The 22,260-nt window shown below is 40.5% G+C and overlaps 1 protein-coding gene across 3 annotated transcripts in view; it reads right to left on the bottom strand.

Moving 5' to 3' along the window:
• Positions 1-22,260, bottom strand: part of PRKAR2B (protein kinase cAMP-dependent type II regulatory subunit beta) — an 88,517-nt gene that overhangs the window by 6,326 nt on the left and 59,931 nt on the right. For 2 of the 3 annotated variants that reach the window (XM_045510510.2, XM_010946708.3), the window contains exons 4-8: positions 20,426-20,509; positions 10,455-10,561; positions 7,286-7,439; positions 1,973-2,074; positions 464-538 (exon numbers count right to left, since the gene is read on the bottom strand). In XM_045510510.2, coding sequence (XP_045366466.2) covers positions 464-538; positions 1,973-2,074; positions 7,286-7,439; positions 10,455-10,561; positions 20,426-20,509 — 522 coding nt within the window. The remainder of the gene's footprint in view (positions 1-463; positions 539-1,972; positions 2,075-7,285; positions 7,440-10,454; positions 10,562-20,425; positions 20,510-22,260) is intronic. The other variant, XM_045510509.2, reaches the window with a different exon arrangement.

The raw sequence follows: 22,260 nt of genomic DNA, 5'->3' as shown, positions 1-22,260 counted from the left end.
ACGAGCCGAGTATGCGGTGCGGTGTGTTCCCTTCTTGGCTCATCTTATCAGGGAGCAGCCTCAGGAGGCTTCACCAATGAACTGATTATGCAAAACTCCACATCTTCCGGAGTTACCTCCTGAGTCCTTACTAATAAATCTCCTGGAGCGATCACTGTTTCTTCCCTCTTACGAATGAATCTTACTCTTCATATACATTTGACTTTCATGTCACGTACAGATATAAAATTATACAGAAATGCATTTGATGACTTAATACATATTCACTAAGAGTGAATTATGAAAATATTCAAATAGGTCAACGGCTATAAATTAAACCACTTTTTACAAGTCATTTGATACAAATCATACTCATTTAATCCATCACTACATACTAATTATAGACAAATATGAAAGATGTATTAAGACCCACAATGTATAAGAGCCCTTTAGAAAATCCCAAACTGAATAAACAGTATTATACCTGAGCAATGATTTGTTCTCCATCGTTGTATACTTTGGTGCCTATTACATCTACCACTTTCAGGCGTTCAGAAACCTACAAAGGAAAAAAAGATAATACAGTTGACCGCTGAACAACATGGGTCTGAACTGTGCAGGTCCACTTATATGCAGGTTTTTCCAATAAATATACAGTTGGCCCTCTGTATCCACGGACATGGAACCCAGGGATGCGGAAGGTAAGGAACTTGAGCACCTGTGGATTTTGGTATCACCTAGTCCTGGAACCAATCCTGCGGATACCAAGGGACAACTATATTAAACAAACAGACTAATCTAATCAGATAATCTTAACTATTTCAGGGGTTTAAAAATGGTAACCTACAGGCCAAATAAACTGGTGTGTGGGTTTGTGTACGTGTCTGCTATAGTAACTGCTCGCATTTTAAAATAAACAAAAAATTTTACATAAAAACTTGAATTTCCAGCTTCTCTTGAAAATTCAGGGCACTCAGCAATACTTAGCTCAAATTTCCACATGGCAATAATAAGCTCTGGTGGACCAGCAGCTGTTTCTTTGGATGGAGTGCACGTTTTCCAATTTACCAAAGCCCCCTCCTGGCGTGGTTTTCATCTTTGTTACTTGCCTAGCTCTGAAGGCATTTGAATTTCCAGCCTCAGATCTATTTTTATTTAAAGAGATCTGCTGCTGGAAAAGATCGGCCGTCCAATATGCATTCTGAAACGTGGCCCGAATATCTACTAGGTGTACACTGACAAGCCAACCAAGACACGTGTCAGCAGATGAGTCAGTCAACCCCAAAGTTTCTGGCCAGGATGCTGGAAGGATGGCATTGCTACTGCTAAGAAGGGGAAGGGAAAGGGGGAGATTTGGGATGTGTCTTTGGTATGAGACAGAGTCTGAGACATCCCAGAGTCTCGAGATGTTAAATCTGCAGTTAGATAAATGAGCCTGGCATTCAGGGCAGGGCCCTCCCCAGTTCTGTCAATTTTAAGAGGCATCAAAATAATAGATACTTAAAGCCAGGAGATTTGACAAGGTCACCAAGTGAGTAAGTGTAGCCCGAACCAAGAATAAGAGACTCTGGAATGCCAATTTTAAGTAGAAACAAGAAGAGGATTAAACAGCAAAGATGACGGAGGAGGGGAGGCCAGTGAAGATGTCCTGTACTTAGATAACCTGTTCCTGTAAGGTATTACTAGTGGTTGCAGCCTAAATTTACATGACTATTTGAAGTTTGCTTTTAGATACAGACCACCTATAAATCTGTTATAGATGCTCATAGGTGCCTATTAGGTATAAACAATAAAACAAATGCAGTTATAGGCAATAAAAGAAATACTGAGCTATCTGAACACTCTTGAATCTTTTCAAATGAAAATACGGATAGATTATTATTCAAAGAACTATTAACTAAAATATGGTTAGATTATTATCCTTAGAACTAACTATTCCTAACAAAACAGGAGCGATTAAAGCAAAATAAAATAAAAGCACAAACATACTTACTTCCAAAGATTTAAGGAATGGCAGTGACTCGATAAAGCTTTCATACATTTTTCTCTTTTTGGCATTATTTTTTACAATTATTCTCCTGAAGGTTACCCTGTCCTAAAGGTAGAATATCAAATATGAAGACAGTTAAAAGGTAGACTTTATGAGGAAAGAAAGTTTGAAGAGATAGTTTCATTTTATTCCCAGTAAGGAACAAACAATAATTCAAGATTTTGAAATAAAAGATGAATAGTATCATACTTAACACAGCATTGTAAACTGACTATACTTCAATAAAAAAAAAATAAAAACACTATCATACTTCCAATGCAACTCATTTCAGATTCTTATTTCTTTAAGCATAAATGTAGAGCCATATAAAATGTCATTTTCATGTTTTTTAAAGAAAGCACCAGTTTACTTTTTATTCAGAACAATCTGACCAACATGTAACTTGAGGGCTAAATCCACCAGGTGGCGCTGTCACACCATTTTAAAATCATACTAGCTACTTGTTCTTTGCCTCCAGCCTTTTGAGATACAATTAACCTATAATACTGTGTTAAGTTTAAGGTATACAACATGTTGATTTGATATACTTATATATTGTGCAATGATTACCACAGAAGGGTTAGTTAACACCTCTATCAACTCACATAATTACCATTTCTTTTTGCGGTGAGACCATTTAAGATTTACTCTCTTAGCAGCTGTCAAGTATACAATACTGTTAACTATAATCAGCATGTTGTACGCTGGATCCTCGGAATGTATTCATTTTATAGCTGCAAGTTTTTATTCTTTGACCCACCTCTCCCCACCCCACCCCCAGCCCCTGGCAACCACCATTTTACTCAGTTTCTATGAGTTCACTTCGCATTGAGTTCCTTTGCTATATAGATAACAGCCCTTGAGTGTTAGGAAATCAGTGCGGTGAGATGTGATTAGCATTTTTTTTTTGTACATCTCCTTTTTATTTTTGATTAGCATTTTTGAGGTATAACTGGCATACATTATATTAGTTTAGGGTGTACAACATATTCCATATTTGTATATATCAGTCACTTACTGTGGAGAAATGACCAGTCACCACAATGAGTCTAGCTAACATCCATCAATCACCCCACACAGTTACCACATTTTTTCCTTGTGAGAATTTTTACGATCTACTCTCATGGTAACCTTCAAATATACAATACAGGGGAGGGTATAGCTCAGTGGTAGAGCACATGCTTAGCCTGCAAAAGGTCATGGGTTCAATCCCCAGTATCTCCATTAATTTAAAATAATAATAATAATAAATAAATAAACCTAATGAACTCCCCCCTCAAAAAAAAAAATATATATGTACAATACAGTACTATTAATTGAAGTCACTCTGCTGTATATTACATCCCCAGGACGTACTTAGAACTGGAAATTTGTACCTTTTGACCACCTTCATCTATGACCAGCATTTATTTTTATATATACTTATATTTTATATGTATATAAAAAATATATAAATAGAAAAATCTCAGTATGCATCCCTTTTAGTAAAGTGCTAAGTTATACTTCAGTTACACACAAACATATACACTGACTGTGATGTTTCCTAATGTGTTTCTTGCGAGTTGCAGTAAAAAATTCATGAAATCATCGTTAGAAATTTTTTTAAACCATGCAATTACAATGTGAGAGATCTTGGAAAATGACTAACTCTGGGGTTTTTTGGCCACATCTACATTCTATCACTTTTCTTTCTTTTTAATGTGCACAGAGAAACAACTTTCTTGAATAGAGCCTAATTCCAGTGTTAATCATGCTCATTCTAAAATGTTCCTGTGTTTTTACTACTCAATCTCAAAGGCACATCACTAAATTAAGAACTAGGGAAAATTTTAAAGGTAATGGCTCAAAAAATGGTTTTCCTATAAATTTTATGCTTTAAAAATTCCTATGAAACATTATTTTAGTTCAGTTAAGAGCTGCCAAAATTATGTTTGGCAAACACTGATAAACAACTATACCATTTTAATATAAAATTAATTGGGATATGTTCTTTAACTTGAAAATTACTATGCCAACATATTAAGGCTGAATTTAAATGAACTGATAAGATAGAGAAAAATGCCAGTGTGGCTGTTAATAAGTCTCTAGGAAATTAAACATCCTGTTCTCCAATTTAGTTTATTACAATTTTATAAGGGCTGTAATTTGGACATGTTGTACTCATCATTTTTTTTAAAAAGAGAAATAATTTCAAGATAATTAGTAAAAATACTGAAATAATTTCCAAGCCTGGCTCTGCTTCAGAATCAGCTGTAATGTTTAAAAAAAAAAGTTTCTAAGATCCCAGACTTCAATGACAAAATCTCTGCATGTGGGACTGTATTATAATCTGTATGTTTAATAAAAGCTCCCTAAGTGGTTCTAATACACAATCAGGTCTGGGAGCCAGCTGCAACACCATGTTATGAACAGAGAAGACTAGAATTAGCTTAGCGATTTAGAAATTAACCACACTGAGCTACATGTCTCAGGAAAAATATCCTATTAGTGGCCCTCCTCACACCCACTGTGACCTATGAACAAAATCCAGAAAGTCCCATCTCAAATATTTCCATCCTAGTCACTTCTATCACCACCTCTCTGAATCACAGCAGGACCGTGAAGACCCGTTAATCTCCCAAGGCTAACAGTGACCTAGTCTTATTTACAAAGGTAGACTATTCACAGTCTACCTATGGAAAGCTCCATAAAGGACCTTTCTCTTGAGATCTGCTTATCATTCATTACACCTGCATTTACAGGGCAGGGCTCCAACCTGTCCATCTTAAAAGGAAAATTTCTTTTCTACTCGACTTTCTCTGAAAGGCTAGGTTAGTTACGCCAGCTGCTAAGAAAGCAGGTCTGAAGTATTTACAGATGATGTGAATCACTGTAATTTTTAAAAACAGCTATTGCACTTAGGCACCTACTCCAAGGGGATCATCACAAACCGCCCACTTTTATAGAGTTTAAAACACATACAGATGAGTAAAAAAATCTCTGAAAATGCTTCATCCTTCTGAGTACCATGCACACTGGGAAATGCTGGGCCTCTGTACCTAGTTTAAGGTTCCATCAATACTCAAAGGGGCCAACCTGCCAAAGACATGAATTTGTTCCCAGGACACGCATGGAGGAAGCTGCCTATCCCGTGCGACAACCTGACCCTGGCTGGCCATCCCACTTTAAGTGATACCTCAGGAGTGAAACAGGTTGCCACCAACTCTAGACTGAACCCACAGCAGAAGCCTCTTAGGGGCCAAGTCCGCTCAGGTTTGCAGTTTTTACTTGGCTGCCTTTGGGTATTCAAATCTTTGATGGTCCTTTAAAACACTTTAGAGGACAAGTTTTGTTCCACCTGAAACAATTTCAGTTTTCCTTCCACAACTTAAAAGGTGACTCATCACATTTTTAATAAGTCAACAGTAACTGCCTGGTTCTAAGAAGAAGAAATGCACGTGATGCCTTATTTCTCCAATCAAGGGAGATTTTTTATCAGCTGAATCCACTTAAGTCAAATGCTACACCATGGTTAATGTGTAACCTCTGTGACGCTACTGTCGTTGGAAGCAGACTGTTAACAAACTGCCTGTCATCTCAACATCTCCCCCTTCCACAGAAGGATTTAAGAGAAATAACTGCATATCAAAACTATAGGGAGGGTGTTCACAGCAGCACTATTTACAATAGCCAAGACATGGAGACAACCTAAATGTCCATCAAGAGATGACTGGATAAAGAAATTTTCCTATAGTTATACAGTGGAATACTACTCAGCCATAAAAAAGAATGAAATAATGCCATTTGTGGCAACATGGATGGACATGGAGATCGTCATTCTAAGTGAAGTACATAAGAAAGAGAAAGAAAAATACCATATATCACTTATATGTGGAATCTAAAAAAAAAAGACAAACGAACTTATTTATAAAACAGAAACAGGCTCACAGACACACAAAACAAACTTAGGGTTACTGGCGGGAAGGGGAGGGCAGGGATAAATTGGGAGTTCGAGATTTGCAGATACTAAGTACTATATATAAAATAGATAAACAAGTTTCTACTGTATAATACAGGGAACCAAATTCAATATCTTGTAGTAACTTATGGTGAAAAAGAATATGAAAATGAATATATGTATGTTCCTGTACGACTGAAGCATTATGCTGTAAATCAGAAACTGATACAACATTGTAAACTGGCTATACCTCAATAAAGATCATATACATATACAGAAACTATAGGGAGGGGTGTTTTCAACAATTTGAAAAGAAAATGTAAGTATTATCAACATTCCCATAAAGCAAGGTGCTGCTTAAAGTGGGTTTTGGGCACCGGCAGCCCTGGTGTCTCCTGGGAGCTTATGAGACTCGCAGAATCACAGGCCTCATCCCAGACCCAGGGCATCGGAATCTGCATGTTAATTGGATTCCCAGGTGAGCCTGGAGCATCAGCTTAAACAGTCTTCCAGAATCAGCTGTACACGGGTCAGCCACTCGGCATCCTAATATCATGGATGGAAAGGATCTCCCTCCCACCTCTCCCAAATGGCCTAAAACTAACTCTGAAGTCTTGTAGAACTGCATTTTAAAAGCCCAGGTCCCAACCCTGAGAACCTGATGAAACCTGTCCGTGGTGGGACCTAGGTAAGAGGATTTTTTTTAAACACCCTCAAGTAATTGTAATGTGCATTCAGATAAAAGCACAGCTATCAAGTATTTCTTCTCTCCACAGCTGCTGGGCAGTGCAAAGTTGTTACCTATCAGTTTACACCATGAGGCTGCATTTCTAGTGATTTCTCGAGCAGGCATCACCATCACTTGATGGGCTGGTAGCTCAACTACAGACGGCTGGGCCCCCGCTCCAGAGTCCCTGGGCCGGCCGGCCTGAATCAGCAAGCGGGGCCTCTGTTTGCATTTCGAGCAAGTTCCCAGGCCAGGGGCCCTCACTCTGGGAACCATAGGTTACAGTCCTTACCGCAGAAAGCCATCTGAAAACAGCCCTGAAGGCTTCGTTTGTTTGTGTGGCTGGTTGGTTTTCAAGAGTGGGTAAAAGAGGAGCGTTTTGGATCTGAGTGTCTTTCCCGCAGCCAGCAGGCTGAGCTCCCGACTGGACTCGGGAAAACAACACGCAGACTGACCTCAGCACAGTCTAAGTGCCCAACAGTTCAGCATCTCGTTGCTTCATAAATTCTCTGATGACCAAATAAATCCTCCTACGAGAACTAAATTATGGTAGCTCCCTGGCTTCTGTCATCGCGATTTTTACAAATAACCTTCAGGTCAGATAAATACTCACCAAACCCCACAGAGCACCAGGAGAGGTAGCCGTGATCGTGGCCGCCCTGGGCGTGTTGTACATTAAGGCCAGTTCGCCAAAACTTCCACGGTTGTCGTAGTTACCAACACACCTTCCGACACCATCACATTTCACGTAAATGTCAAATGTTCCTCTGTTGGACAGGCAAGAAAGATGATGTGAAAGTAATTCCAGTAAAATCTCATTACAATAAAACATGAGCCCTGTGCAGTAAAATCTCATTCTTTTTAATCATTTATTGCTTAGTCTTGCTGCTCGGACATCATAACACACTGACCTGGATAAAACTGTAAATGTCTAGAAGGGTGATCAATGGGAAGTTCCCCGCCGCCCTGGCCCAGCCGTGCAGCTTCTTCCCCGACCACTGGCAGAGGTCTGCACACCCGGGGAGCAGTGGGAGCCTGGGGACGCACTGGGAGCCTCCCATGGGCATGTTTGGGCAACTGGAGTCCTCCTTGAGACTTAGCACACATCCCAGGGCAACAGCAGAGGATGGGCTTTGGTTTTCAATTCCCCTCTGATGACAGACTCTGCCAGTTCTAGGTAAGCATGAAGGACCATCAGGGGACTAGGGGAAGACCTGTGTGCCTGCTGGGGCGATGAGGCTAAACGAGCTGGTAAGATAATCAAACAAATGATAAAAATATAACTGAGACTGCAACCAAACAGGACATACAAAGGCAACCCTTGGAAATTCATGCACATGAAACTGCTGCCAGCAGTGATCTCAGGGTAAGAACTGTGGAGAGTTCCAGGGGACATTTGCTATCTAATTAAAGAGGTTTTGGTTTCCAAAATGAACATGTATTACTTTTGAGATGAGAAGAAAATAACTTTTTAAAAGAACACAGCTCTAAGAATCTGGTCGGCTGCTACTATACAGTATTTACAGGGAGGGTCCTGTCATCTGAAGGAGGGGCCGGCAACCTGGGGCCCAAGATGGGCTGCCTGCTTCCGAAAATCACGTTTTATTGGAACAACAAACACACCAGCTCATTCACACGTTATCTGCCGCTGACCTGTGCTGCGGCTGCAGAGCTGAGCAGCTGCGACACAGACGGCATAGCCTGCAAAGCCTGGAACATTTACTCTCTGGCTCTTTCCAGCATCTGGCCCTTTATGTTAGACTGACCCCCAACTTACAGCAAAAAGTGGTAGAAATTCAGACTAAGTATCTGATCCTGGTCTTTCTACAGCTTTTCTGTGCTTATCTTTTAATTCATTTTCCAGGCCAGTAAAACCCCGTCTGCATGTCACTGCACTGCGTGTCGTCCAGATCCTGTATTTCTATAAACTACGCTCCCCCGGGAGAGCGCTGTCTTTGCAGGCGCTGTGACTTATCAGAGACCATGGTTTCCAGGCTTGCTGAAACACCCGTGCGGGCAGACACGAGGAGTTTGTTGGCTTTATCCTGCTGGCTGAACCCGAGCAAAGACCAAACAGAGTGCTTTTGAGATCAGGAAAGGATTACAGATGGAAAAGATACAACAGAGGTAAAAACAGGAGACACCAGACAAAAGACATTCATGCAGAGGAGAACAACTGGTTTTCCATAAAATTCACGGGTGGAACGGCTGTTTCAGAAGCACCTTCCAGAATCTATTTCATGAAGTTATTTTTCAAGTATAGGTTAATTCTTCTATTTACACTATTTATGTTTTTGCACTAAAACCGTTTCTGACATTTCCTACTTGGAATAGGATTTCTTCCCCGAGAATGTGAGACCTCAGCAGGGCGGAGCCCCGGAAAGAGACCTGGATGCCAGATCACCTGGGTGACCTGCACCGACTCGCATCACTTCTGCGAACCTGAGAACTCTCATCTGTCAAAAGGGTGATGATGGTTCTAACTGAACAGGGAAGGTATCAAATACAAAGGTAAGGGGTTTTTACAGTCAAAATACCTACTGAAAGAAAAGTGTTGCTCTACTGTATCCAGGGTTCTCATATACCCTACAAATAAATACAATTAAACAGCTGAGAGAATTTCTGAGGTGCTTCATTAATGAAAGCTGTTCAGGGTACCAAAATCGTGACTTTAATTTACATGTGGGACAACTGGTTCTGTTCTATTCTAAAATCACAGCGTCCCCCCGAGCCCTGGCTAGCACAGCCCTACAGGTCACTGTGGCCTTAGGGATGAGGGACAGGAGGACCCAGACCACACACCACTGATGAGAGAAAGGTACCACCCAGAGAGCCCCAACCAGGAAACGAGGCCTAAGCAGACAGATGGGGTGTGACTTTCTGTGAGGCCTCTGAGCAGAACACAACTCAATCCAGAGAAGCAAATGTCATCCAGCAAATCAGGGTGGGAGACGGCCTGTGTTCCGCGCAAATGGGAGGCGCTGGGGACTCCACACGTCCTATAAACACTCCCTGACCACGTTACAGAAGTGGAGAAAGGGAGACTCAGTGCCGACTGCTCCCGTTTTCCATTTCAGGACTGGTACCTGATTACCGCTCAAAGCACGCTGTCCTTTGATGAAGTCAAGCCCAACTTAAGTTTTCTGAAATCAGACTTTTAATACAGATGCAGGCCTTCTCACTCAAAGTAATTTCTCTGTCGAGTTTTTAAGAGATGAGTATAATAATGCAGAAACAATTTCTGGGGGGACACGAACTACTCCCTCTGCTGATTAGATGATGCTGAAGCAAGAGGAAGAGACACTTAAACGTTCCATCTTAGGCCCCTCTGAAATATTTGAATTTTTTTAAAATGATGAGTGTGTTTTGCTTGGCAGTGAACCAAAAAGAACCTTTCTGGAAAACATAATAAAGACTGAGTTACACGGATTCAATATCCCAGGGGCTGTGTCATGCTTCTGTTCTCGCTGTAATAGGCATCTGAAACCATGTAACGGGCATAACTGCCTCTCCGGTAGAAGTTAACAAAGGAGGAGGCTCCCAGTGCAGGACTGAGATTTATAGATTAACCAAAAGTAACCAGTTCTTCCCCACACTTGGCCTCTTTGCACAATCTAGCGTGGTTTCACTGCAGGGATTCACAGCAGAGTTATAGGGCCTGTCATGTAGGAATGAAGGCAAAGAGCAATTATGGTGTATTAATCTGTCTGTTGTTGCAATAACCATTGAGATTTTCGCAAAAGGTTCATTGTGTTTCAGAAGTGACGTACTGCAAAACTTACCTATCAATTACGTAGAAGTTGTCGCCATCATCACCCTGATCAATCACATGTTCCCCCTCTTTGACCAATCTTTCAAACATGGCATCTAACACTTGAGACATCTGCTCCTATTTTTCAAAAAGAAAAGACATAATCTTTATGTGTATCTAGAATATGCTTTCTTAAATAACCATAATTAGCTTTATACTTCTGTGAACAAGCTAAAAGAAATGGAAATATCACCATTGCCATAAAGTCATGTCAAAAAATACACAGTATGACCTTCACCACAAGCCAACGAGGTCATACAGTTACTCTCATATTCAGTATCTGAATAAGTAATTATAATTAGCCTGTTTCAGAATATTTGCAACTATCACCACTTTGATATGAAAAATTAATCACCCAACCATCATGTACCTTGTGAAACATAATCTTAGCAATTAAAGTGACCAGGTTAATAAAGAACTATTGCAAATGTCTTTTAAAGATACCTAAACTTTTTTTTTAAAATACCCTATTTTAGTCATCACTAGGATTTATATAGAAATTACTGAAATATTTAGTGAATTCAAATCTTGACTCCAATCCTTTTTGGTTTAGCACAAAAAACCAAAACAGAACAAAAAAAACCCAACACAGAACAAAAAAACCAACAATGCTTGTAGCAAATATTTTATCACTATTCTCTGTCACTGTGGTTCTCTTCAAGAAGCAATCATGTCCCTCCCCAGGACAGATTTATTAAAACTGAAGCCAGAAACATCAAAGCTACTAGTCAACAACTATTTAAAATTTTTATTCTGGTAAAGTCCGTCTGACAAGGTTTAAGGGTAAACCTCAGCTAGTGAGAATAAACTAGGAGGGGACAGAAATCTTTCCTCAGAACACGTAAAGCTACAATTCAAAGCCCTTTGAAAAGACAGAACAAATGGATGTGGAAAAACTGCATGGTGCATAGTAACAGAAAAGCCAGAAGTCATCAGAAGGTTTTAAGTCACCCCCTCTGGGTATAAAAAGGGTAGAGCGCCAACTACCCAGGCCAAAATCATTTATTATTATAAACAAATGAAGGAGTGGGAGATAGATCAGAGAGGGGAAAAGGTGAAAGTGGAAAGCACAGGTTGAAGAAACAAAATACTCTGAATCAAAAGCATGAACAGATGACATGTGAGTCGCTTCTACTGGAGACCGTATGAACATCACACAGGGAATGTGAAGGTCTGACTCCAAAATCTACAGAGAGAGTGGGGAGGAGAGACAGGAGAGATTTTTAGAGCAAAGGGAAGTTAAGCAGGGGTGATAGAGACAGGGTGCAGCCCAGGGAAGGGCAGGCGGGCCTGCGGCATGGAGGGGCCAACCACCTGTCAGAGAACCAGAGGCTCCACTGGGAAACACCTGGTTTGGGCAGAACGGGGGTCCAGACACAGCAGAAAACAAGTGGGCTGATCATTCAAAGTTCCCCACGATCAGCTGATACCTTCCTTTCAGATGCCTCCACCCTAAACACAGAACACTCAGCAATCAAGAATTAACCCCAGCTCTTCCCAGACAAAAGATCAGAGTCAGGGTCGTGGGAGAAACTAAAGAAATAAGAGAAACTAGAAAAGCTCCTGTGAACACTGGTGCCCTAGAACAAGGACCACCACTTGCTGGGATTTGCGGCTTCCCCCATAGTACAGCTGGCTCCCTGCCACTCAGCCAACAGTACGCCGGTTGACAGCTCTGCCCTACTTCTTCAGGGCTCCACGTCGGCTTTGGGCTGCCCCTCTGGTAGCCTACAAGACTCAGATAAACAGCCAAATTACACCAGGTGAGACAGAGAATTCAGGAACAACGAAGAGCTTTCAGAAACTCCTACTTTGTAGACCCAGAGATGTTCAACATGATAGTGTATCTGAGAGGTAAAAAAAATACGACATTTAGAAAAATAGCCAATCAAAGAAAGGTGAGTAAATGGAAAACTGAAAACAAAATTGCCAACATTTTTTCCCCTTCCTTTTAGATTTCTTTTTTAAAAGCAGTTTTAGGTTCACAGCAAAATTAAGCAGGAAGTATGGAGTTCTCATATACCCCCGTCTCCCTGCCACTACACACCACCCCCCACCAGAGGGGGCACTTACTACAGGTGATGACCTGCACTGGCACCATCATCACTCGAAGCTGACATTCAGGCTCACTCTTGGTGCTGTACGCTCTGTGGGGTTTGACCAATGTACAATGACAGGTACCCACCATGACGGAATTTTTAAAAAAGAAAATAAAGAACTAAAAAGATAAATGAAACCCAAACATCTCAAGGAAAGTCGATAAAGAGATGAAAAGATAGGAGTTCCAAAGTGACAATAGACAAAACAAAAGGAAGAACATAATCAAAGAAATATGGGATGAGTTTTCCAAAACCGAAGGATGCAAGTTCCCAGACTGAAAGGGCTCACTCACCGGCCCAGCACAGTCAGGGACCAGAGCCTCCACACCAACGTGACAATGTGTTTCTACAACACCAAAGATACAGAATGGATCCCAAGGCTCCCAGAAAATCCCAGAGGGGTACTTCAAAATATAAAAAGATGTTCAACTTCTTTCAAAGTAAAGAGGAATGCAAATTAAAACTGAAACGAGATATCCCTTTTTTATCTGTCAGATTTAGAAAGATAAAAAACGTTAGCATAAGACACAGTTGGAGGTGGTGTGGGAAGGAGACATTCTCCAGCAGAGGGCTGCCAGGAGGTAAAACAAAACAGACCTCAGAGGACACGCCGTCAACAGTTAATATTTCAAACATGTTACGCTTCCCCTCACTATTTCTCATCTAGGAAGTTATTCCAGAGAAATTTGTGAACTGACATGTGCATGGGCATTTTTCATCCCTAAATGTGCATCCTAATAGCAAAACAATGAAAACCTCAAGTTTATCTACAGGGCACCGGATGAGTCAGCTTGCCACATCCATACATCAGAAAGCTACGCGGCTATAAAAACAGCAAGTGAGGATTGGAGACCGCGATCTTTTACTGGAGTCACTGACAAGCACTAGACACGCAAAGAAGGGCAGGTGGGAAACGTGGAATGCTGCGGACAAGGAAGAGTCAAGGGCCCCACAGGGAAGAGACCCCGTGTGAAGACACCTGCCACCTGCTGTCACACGGACGGCGTCAGTGATTCCAGAGGCCAGGACTGGGGCTGCTGGGTGGATGGTGGACATTTTGGAACAATGATAAGACCTGCCTGAGAAAGAGAGCTGTCTCGCAGTGACAGGGCCTGCCTCGCAAACAGACGAGCTCCACATCCCTCAGGGGAACTGTTCAAGCAGGCCTCCCATCTTCTACTTGCTGTCAAAAGGGTGCAGTGTTTCTCAAACTGTGTTCTCTGGAACCCAGGGATTGTGTGGAGGTGCTTCAGTGATCAATTCCGTAAACAGTCGATTTAACTGCATCCTTAAAGTGTATACTAACCATTAAATATTCAAACTAATGGAGATCAACATGTTAGGATGGATTACACATAAACTTTTTTAATGAAGTGAAACTTCATATAACATAAAATTAACCATCATAAAGTGGGCCATAAAGTTGTACAACCACCATCTCTACCTAGTTCCAAAACATGTTCATTACCCCTAATGGAAACCCTGTGCTCATTAAGCGGTCATCCCCCATTCTCCCCGCCAACCAGCCCCCGGCAACCCCCCATCTGTTTTCTCTCTCTCTGGATTTACCTATTCTGGGTATGTCACATAACAAAACTGTACAATTTGTGATCTTTTGTGTCTAGTTTACCAGACTCAGTATAAGGTTTTCAAGATTCATCTGTGTTGTAACATATATCATACTTTATTCCTTTGTATGGATGAATATATACGTGTGCGTGTGTGTATATATGGATATATACCACAATTTACATATGCATTCATTCATCGATGGACACCTGGGTTGCTTCCACCTTTTGGCTACTATGAATAGTGCAACTACGAACATTCATATACAAGCATTCATTGAAACACCTGTTTCCATTCTTTTGGATCTATACCTAGGAGCGAAAACTGCTGAGTCATACGGTAATTCTATGTTTAACTTTTTGAGTAACCGCCAAGCTGTTGACCACAGTGCCTGAACCATTTTATTTTACCACCAACAATGTACTAGATTCCAGTTACTCCACACCCTCACCAACACCTGTTGTTTTCCTTTTTTTTTTAAACGATACCCATCCTAGTGGGGGTGATGTGGGATCTCGTTGTGGTTTTGCTTTGTATTTCTCCAGTGACTACCCACGTTGAGAATCTTTTCACGTTCTTATTGGTCATTAGTATCTTCTTGGCAGGAGTACTCTGCCCTTTTCCAAGTGGGGTTGTCTGTCTTTTTATTGCTGAGTTGTAACACTTCTTTCTAATTCTGGATATGAGGCCCTTATTTTATATGTATGTGTGTGTGTATGTATATGTATATATTTGTATATGTGTATATAAACACACACACACACATACACAAACATACACACACACACACACACACACACACACACACACATGATTTGCAAATACTTTCTCCCATTCGGTACATTGTCTTTTCATATCTTTTGATAATATCTTTTGATGCACAAAATGTTTTATTTTTATGAAGTCTAAATTACCTTTTTTCTTTTCTTACTCCTGTTGTTGGTGTTAAGAATCCATCACTAAATCCAAAGTCATGAAGACTTACCCCTGTGTTTTCTTCAAAGGGTTTTCTATTTTACAGTTTTAGAGCTTACATTTGGGTCTTTGGTCCATTCTGAGTTAATTTTCATATATGGTGTGAAGCAGGAGTCCAACTTTGTTCTTCTGTGTGTGGATATCCAGTTGCCTCAGCATCATTTGTTGAAGAGACTGTTCTTTCCCCATTGTATGATCTTGGCATCTTTGTTGAAATCAAACAGCTACAGATGTATGGTTTTGTTTCTAGACTCTCCATTTTATTCCACTGTTCTCTGTGTCTATCCCTAGGCCAGGTAACACACTGTTTTGATGACTGTAGCTTTGAAATAAAAGTTTTTTGAAATTGGCAAGTGTGAGTCTTCCAACTTTGTTCTTCTTTTTCAATATTATTTTGACTATTTGGGGCCCCTCATCATATATATACAATTTTAATACACTGGACAACAGCAAAATGCCATGTGTTCTCATGGTTTAGCTTTGTAATACATAAATGTCACCAATTTGAACAAAAACAATTTTAAAAAAGAATACAGAATCTCTATACAGATACACTGTTAAGTTAAAAAAAAAAACTCAACAGAACACTGTGTATAGAGTTTGCTGCCACCAAAATTTTAAAAAGAATACATTTGTACATACACAGCATAATCCTAGAAAAATACACATGACAGTGCCAGAAGAACTTGGCTCCTGAGAAACTGGGCTGCTGGGAGCCGGGGGTAGAAGGGAGATTTCTTTTCACTGACTATTCTTTTGTTACTTTTGAATTTTTGTAAACTGTATATGCATACTGATTTAAACTTTTTAATTAATTAAAAAACCAACCTCTCCATTTAAACAGAGAACATGCTATTGCATCTTTATGAGGGCTGACAAAAACTTTTGGAAGAATGACACTGATGGGTTTGCAGGAAGTGGCGTTCGTTCCCTCCCTGGGTCCCTGTATGAGCTCTGGCACCTGCTCATAAGACAGCAGCCAGGGCTGAAGATGAAGCCAGTGGAGCAGTAGGACAGTGCTTTCCTGACGTGGGGCTAATTAGCCCCACGGGGATCATGCTACTCAAATGAGTTCATCAATCCAGGCAACATATGGTTATCTATCAAAATTACAAAGTTTGATATAATGGTTTACTAATATTTTGTTTTGCTTACTACTTACAGTTCAACTCATTTAAAGCAAATGGAGGGGAAATACTAGCTTTACTGATTAGCTGTAGCCCTAAATGTCAAATGGAGAAAATGATGACATGTATTGCTACAGTAAATTTTTTTTGTTACCCTGGAATTAGCTGTACTTTCAAACATTATAAAACTCAAGAATTTATATATGGGTATCTAAAAAACTAATTCCTGATAAAATACAGAACAATTCCCTTTTAGAACTTCTCTCTGTGACAGGTGTCTTTTCTAGTCAATCAAAATGTAATCTCCGCATAATTATGCACAGAGTGAAAAGAACTTAGGAAATATTTAATATGCAGAGACTTATCTCGGTGACTGACAGCGACTGGAGGAAATCCACATCTAATTCTCCTACAGAATGCAAATTCGAGACTGAGCTCTGTAAAAGGGCTCTGGCTCTTAAAAAAAACCAACAATTTACTCTCCATTAATGAAACAGCCCATCATACAGCATAGGACAATTATTTCAGTTTGCCTCAAATTAGAAATATTTCAGAAGAAAAATGGCCTACTGAGCCAAGCATTAAAATATTCATGAAAAGAGTATCTTCAAAGAGGTTAATAATTATAAATGCTGTGCTCAATGTATGAATATACAGAACTCCAAGGAAAAACGTTCTGAGGCCTAAGAGATGCAAGATTTTCAAGCTAAACATGACTTTAGGGAAGTCAAATGAGATAGAAGATGCCAACACCAAGATCATTCCTCTCACTAATTAGTAATCACTGCTGCCCCTTCCTCTTTCAAAGTTTTTTCACTTCAGGAAAAGATACCGCTTCTGCAGTCCATATGACCAGATACTGGGGGTCATCCTAGACTCTTCCCGTCGGGTCCTGATTTATTCAGTTACCAGGTACCAACTTCTGCTCATCCTGAGTATTTTATGAAACCAGCCCTTCCCCTCCCTTCCCTGGCCGGGCCCGTTTCCTTTCCGTGGATCACGGAGTGGTTTCCTCGCTGAGCTCTACTCCTTTGTTCCTGACCTGTCCCTCTCACCTTTTACTCCAGCCCCTCCACTGCCACCAGTGACCTTAGACATCTGATTGTTACATCCTCCGCTTAAAATGCTACTACTGCCTACAGTTCATGTCCAGTGCTACAGTGGTGGCTGGTCCACAATGGTCCTTCCTGACACGGCACGCACATCTGAGCTCCCACCACTGGAGGTCTCCACTGTAGAGTCTAGAGTTAACACTCTCTGTACTTTTCGTTCAACTGACAACTTCCTACTCATTTCCGCGGCTCAACTCAGGTGGCCTCTCCAGCTTGCTGGATCCTCAGGTGAGGCTGAGAGACCCTCATCCTCTCACAGCACCCAGACCATATTACAGCATTTCTCATGTTTTATCAGATTGATTTGTATGAGTATTTGACTTCCTCACCAAATTGTCTAAGCATTTCTGTGGCATCCAATGCTTTATACAAGCCCTGAACATAGTGGGTGGTCAAAGAATTGAACTGAAAGGAGTTGCTGTATGACAAGCAGACATAAGTTGAATCTGTAATTCAATTTAAATACATGTGGGTTATGGTACAACAAATGTATATGATAAAAAACTAGAAAGCTGCTTAAAATATGAGATTGACCTAAAATCTCCAATCTGCCATGTTTGGAGATAAATTTCTTATTCCATGTGGTTACACACTAAGAGAAACTAGTTTTTACTTTTTTATATTCTGTATCATTCTCAGAAGGATTTTAAGATAGTAAGGAAAATAATCAAGATGGTTTGAGCTCAAATTCAAAAAAAGATATTCTGGAAACAATTATGTAAATACATTTGCTTCTTCCCTATAAAACATTCAGTAATGATCATAAACTTGGTAATTGTATGAACTGGATGTTTTTCTTTCTCCCCTCTGAACTAGCCTTTAAAATATGTATGTTGAAGACCTTCAAGAAAGCAGTGAAAGAAATCTAAAAAAAAATTCCTGTTTTTATAAAAATAACCACTTTAATTATGTAAAGATGCTCTCTGCCAGAATATACCAGCAAAAGTTTTTTTAAAAAATTATTTTAAATGCAATCAAAATCTTCACAATGCTTTAATAGTTAAAGTTGAAACGGGAAGAAAAATCAATTTAATTTAGAGGATGGAAGAGAATAGGTAGCATCTCGGGAAAGTGCAACTGGCAGTTACTTCACTCACGTTGTTTATCACTTAGTGTTTAGACACCAGAATATCACCGTTGAGTCACTGCTGAAGCATTAAAATACCAGTTGAATTGCATAGGAAAGTATGCAAACAAAATGGCACATGATAGTAGCAAAATACTGAACAAGAGCATTTTCCTGTTGGGCTCTGGTCCTTCTTACTCAAAGTGTGATTGTGAGACCACTGCCATCGCCTGGGAGCTTGTGTGAAATGCAGACTCTCAGGCTCCAGAACAGACCTACTGAACCAGAATCTGCATTTTTAACCCGATCTTCTGATGATATATACGCGTATTAAAGCTTGGGAAGCACCGTTTTTGGTGACCCTGAAATTCTCCTATGCAAAGTTCTGGCCAGAAAGGGAAAAAAAAAATCTCCTTGGCTAACGTCTACACCTAAGGGTAAAACTAAGGATTAATTTCACAGCTGTCTTCTGTGTGTATCTGGAGCAAAAGAGTTAAACACTAAATTAGCTTAATTCCAATACCAAAATTATCCTCTTATATACACACACACATATATAAAGTTGTATCTTTCCACTGATAATTATTTGGACTCACTTTGGCGGAAGATCATTAGAGATCACATAGTTTCATGTCCTTTATTTCACAGAATCATCATTCTAGATAAATGAAATCTGAGATTATCTGGAAGCCCATTAAAATTTCACAAATTCTCTTTAGTCATTTATTCTACTTTTTAATACTACCAGGAAACTTTTCCATTCATAAACTAAATTCCTAAGTTTTCTATCTTAATTCCATTTCTTATCCTTCCATTATTAGAGAGAACAACAAGGAACCCCAGTCTTCAGAACTCCTAGTTTTGCAAACTCGGTGATAATTCTGGAGGACCTGGATCAAGCTAGACAATTTGTGTTACGGGGGAAGGGTACAGCTCAGTGGTAGAGCGCACACTTAGCATGCATAAGGTTCAATCACCAGTACCTCCGTAAAAAAAAAATAATAAATAAATAAAAAGAAAGAAAAAACTTGTGTTACGTGGCCCTAAAACAAAATCTCCCAAGTTACAAAATGTAACCTGTAACCTGTATTCCTGAAGGACATAAACGTAAGTGGTATTAGAAACAAAAGAGCTTTTAAAAATATTTCAGGATATGATATGACCCAGCATAGAAGACCTGGGATCATGTAGTATCTTATTCTTTATAAAACTGGCCTTTTAAAAAAAAGATCTCATCTTAAAAGAGTGGGTCTTGATTTAAACTTTCTTCTCTAGGGCATCTGAAAACTATAAAATGTTGAGTTTGACCAAAAAAAGAGTTGAGGTAAGTTACAAAAGTTGACTCAGTCTTCACATTTAGAACATGGCAGCAGAGGTTCTTTCCCAAGTGACCAGATAATGAATAAGCAAGATCTGTGATGAAGGAGGCTGAACATTTAGGTCAGAGTGCAGGGCAAAGTCTGAAAGGGTGTTCATTCACACCGAGAGAGGGGATTCTAGAAATACACTCAAAACCGAAGACTAGAGATTTCGAAATCTTTATGAAGGAAAAAAAAAATCCCTCTACCTTTAAAGCCAAGTAAAACTTTACTTTCAAAATATGCATGTTATGAAACTTATACATTAAAATATAATTAACTATCACTGGCTGGCGAGAGAGGCACTCCCCCCTGGGCCCTGCACATCCCTCATGTTCCGCTGAGTGGACAAAGCATGCCCAGTCTTCACCTCCTTCACCCGGGCCACTCCTCAGAGCTGTGTTTGCTGCAAGTAGCCTTGATTCAGCAGGCCTGCTCACTGCCTGCTCTAACAGCAGGGACCCCCCCACCAGCCCCCGTAACACAACCCACCATGTGTGCAGGGTTCCCTGATGGAGACTTTACATCGCCCCGGGTGATGCTAGCTTATAAAGAAGGAAAAATGCAAGACTGTGCACAGTTCTTCACACTGACACTGAAAAAAAAAGCCACTTTTATTATCGAGATTTCTCTTACCGGATCCAGGTTCTTGAACAGCAGGATGTCTTTGCAAGCCTCTTGCAATCGATTTCTTTGATCGTCAGTTTTGGGGTGTATGATCTAAAAGGACGCCAAATTAACAAACAAAGATTTAGTCTACTCGCCTTACTCGTAAGGGGTAAAATTTCCTAGCAGGACATTAGAAGGAAGAATCGTCAGTGCTAAGGTTCACGTTCGGTGACCAGACATTAACCACCACCCGGCTAAGTAAGGAAAAAAGCACTACAGTTTGTCTCAGGGAGATGGTCACATTCTTCAACACGGCACCTGAATGTTTTTCAAAGGAGGGTTTCCCCCAGGTTAGCAAGTGCATTCTGTAAAGGTCTGGGATTGGCTCATCACTCAAGATGCCAAGGCTCCAGCCAGCGGAAATGTACAAAAGGACAACAGATTACAACAGCTATGCTGAAAATCTGGAGACCACCTTTATTCTGTTTAATACTCTAGTATGTTTCATACTCTTGATCACTGAATTTAATATTCTTTCAGGATGTAGCTCTTTCCTCTGAAACTTGATGAAGCCTCTAGAAGGGAGTAAATTCTCACCTGTATACTGTATTAGATGTTACATACATTTGGGGGGGTAATTAGTGTATTTATTGATTTATTTATTTTAATGGAGGTACTGGGGGTTGAGCCCAGGACCTTGCACACGCTAAGCACACACTCTATCTCTGAGCTATATCCTGCCCCCAGATGTTACATACATTTTTATGCATAATGTATCTGACGACCCCCATGGGGTCATGTGTAACTATAAACTGAGTTCGAAAGGCAAGAGTCCTAGAAGCAGAAGACACGGAGTCGGTCCCCTGGAGACCCTTACACCACCTTTTCCTGCTGTGACATTCACACAAAGTGTGACCGGAGAGAGGAGGAGGAGGTGTCCCAAAATCAGAGCAACCGAGACCGGCAGCAGCGGACTCTGTGCCCGTGAATGTATCAAAGCTCACAATGGGAGACTCAAATCAGCATTTCAAACTCAGCTCAAGTGGCTAAAAATCCTGGGCCCAAGAAGAAGTGAGAAAGTTTACAGTGTATGTGTACTGTTCACGTGTGTGCTGTTTATACACCATGCAAAAGTCTATCAGCCAGTGAGAGAGGAAGTCACGGCAGTTTTTCCTTTAAGGGGAAAGGATGTGCAAACTTCTGTTCACTACTGAATCAGTATTACCCTCAAGCTAGATCTACAATGGCACATGATTGCACAATAAGCAGGTCCTGGTACCTAACAACGCACTGCTATTCAGAAAAGTTTTAAAATTTGACTATTAACCAAATTATGCCAACCGAAATTCACTGCCGCCTACTTCACTTAAGGAAGGCTAACACTAACACAGCACAGCAAGACAAGCAGGTATTTCTCACATCACAAAACCCATCTAGAACTTCAAACAGAAGCAATCACACATTTGCCTGCTGAGAAGCTCTATCTTCAGAGACAAGATGTTGGGGACCATGTTACCGACATGGAAACAACTTTCCAGGCCCAAGACAGAGCCACCTCTGCCAGCATCCACGTCAGCAAAACAAAAAGTAGATGAACTCCCGTGCCCCTATAAATGCTCCACTTCACCAGAAACACAGTGTATCTGGTCAGCCAACCCCTCAAAGCCAAGCCAACTCTGGGATCTATACTTACTTCCTTGTTCCTTATTCACTGTCTATTTTTCTCATCCTTGTCCTGTATTCTTCATCCTATAAAAGCTTCCTGCCTTCTGTCCCATTTTGCAATTCTCGGGGCCCTTGGGAATGGAGACTGCCTGCTTCATGCGGTGTTGAAAGTTTGTATCACCCACACTGCCGTCTTC

This window comes from Camelus bactrianus, chromosome 7, assembly GCF_048773025.1.
Source record: "Camelus bactrianus isolate YW-2024 breed Bactrian camel chromosome 7, ASM4877302v1, whole genome shotgun sequence".
In the NCBI taxonomy this organism is placed as follows: domain Eukaryota; kingdom Metazoa; phylum Chordata; class Mammalia; order Artiodactyla; family Camelidae; genus Camelus; species Camelus bactrianus.
This window is presented reverse-complemented; position numbering and strand designations above follow the sequence as displayed.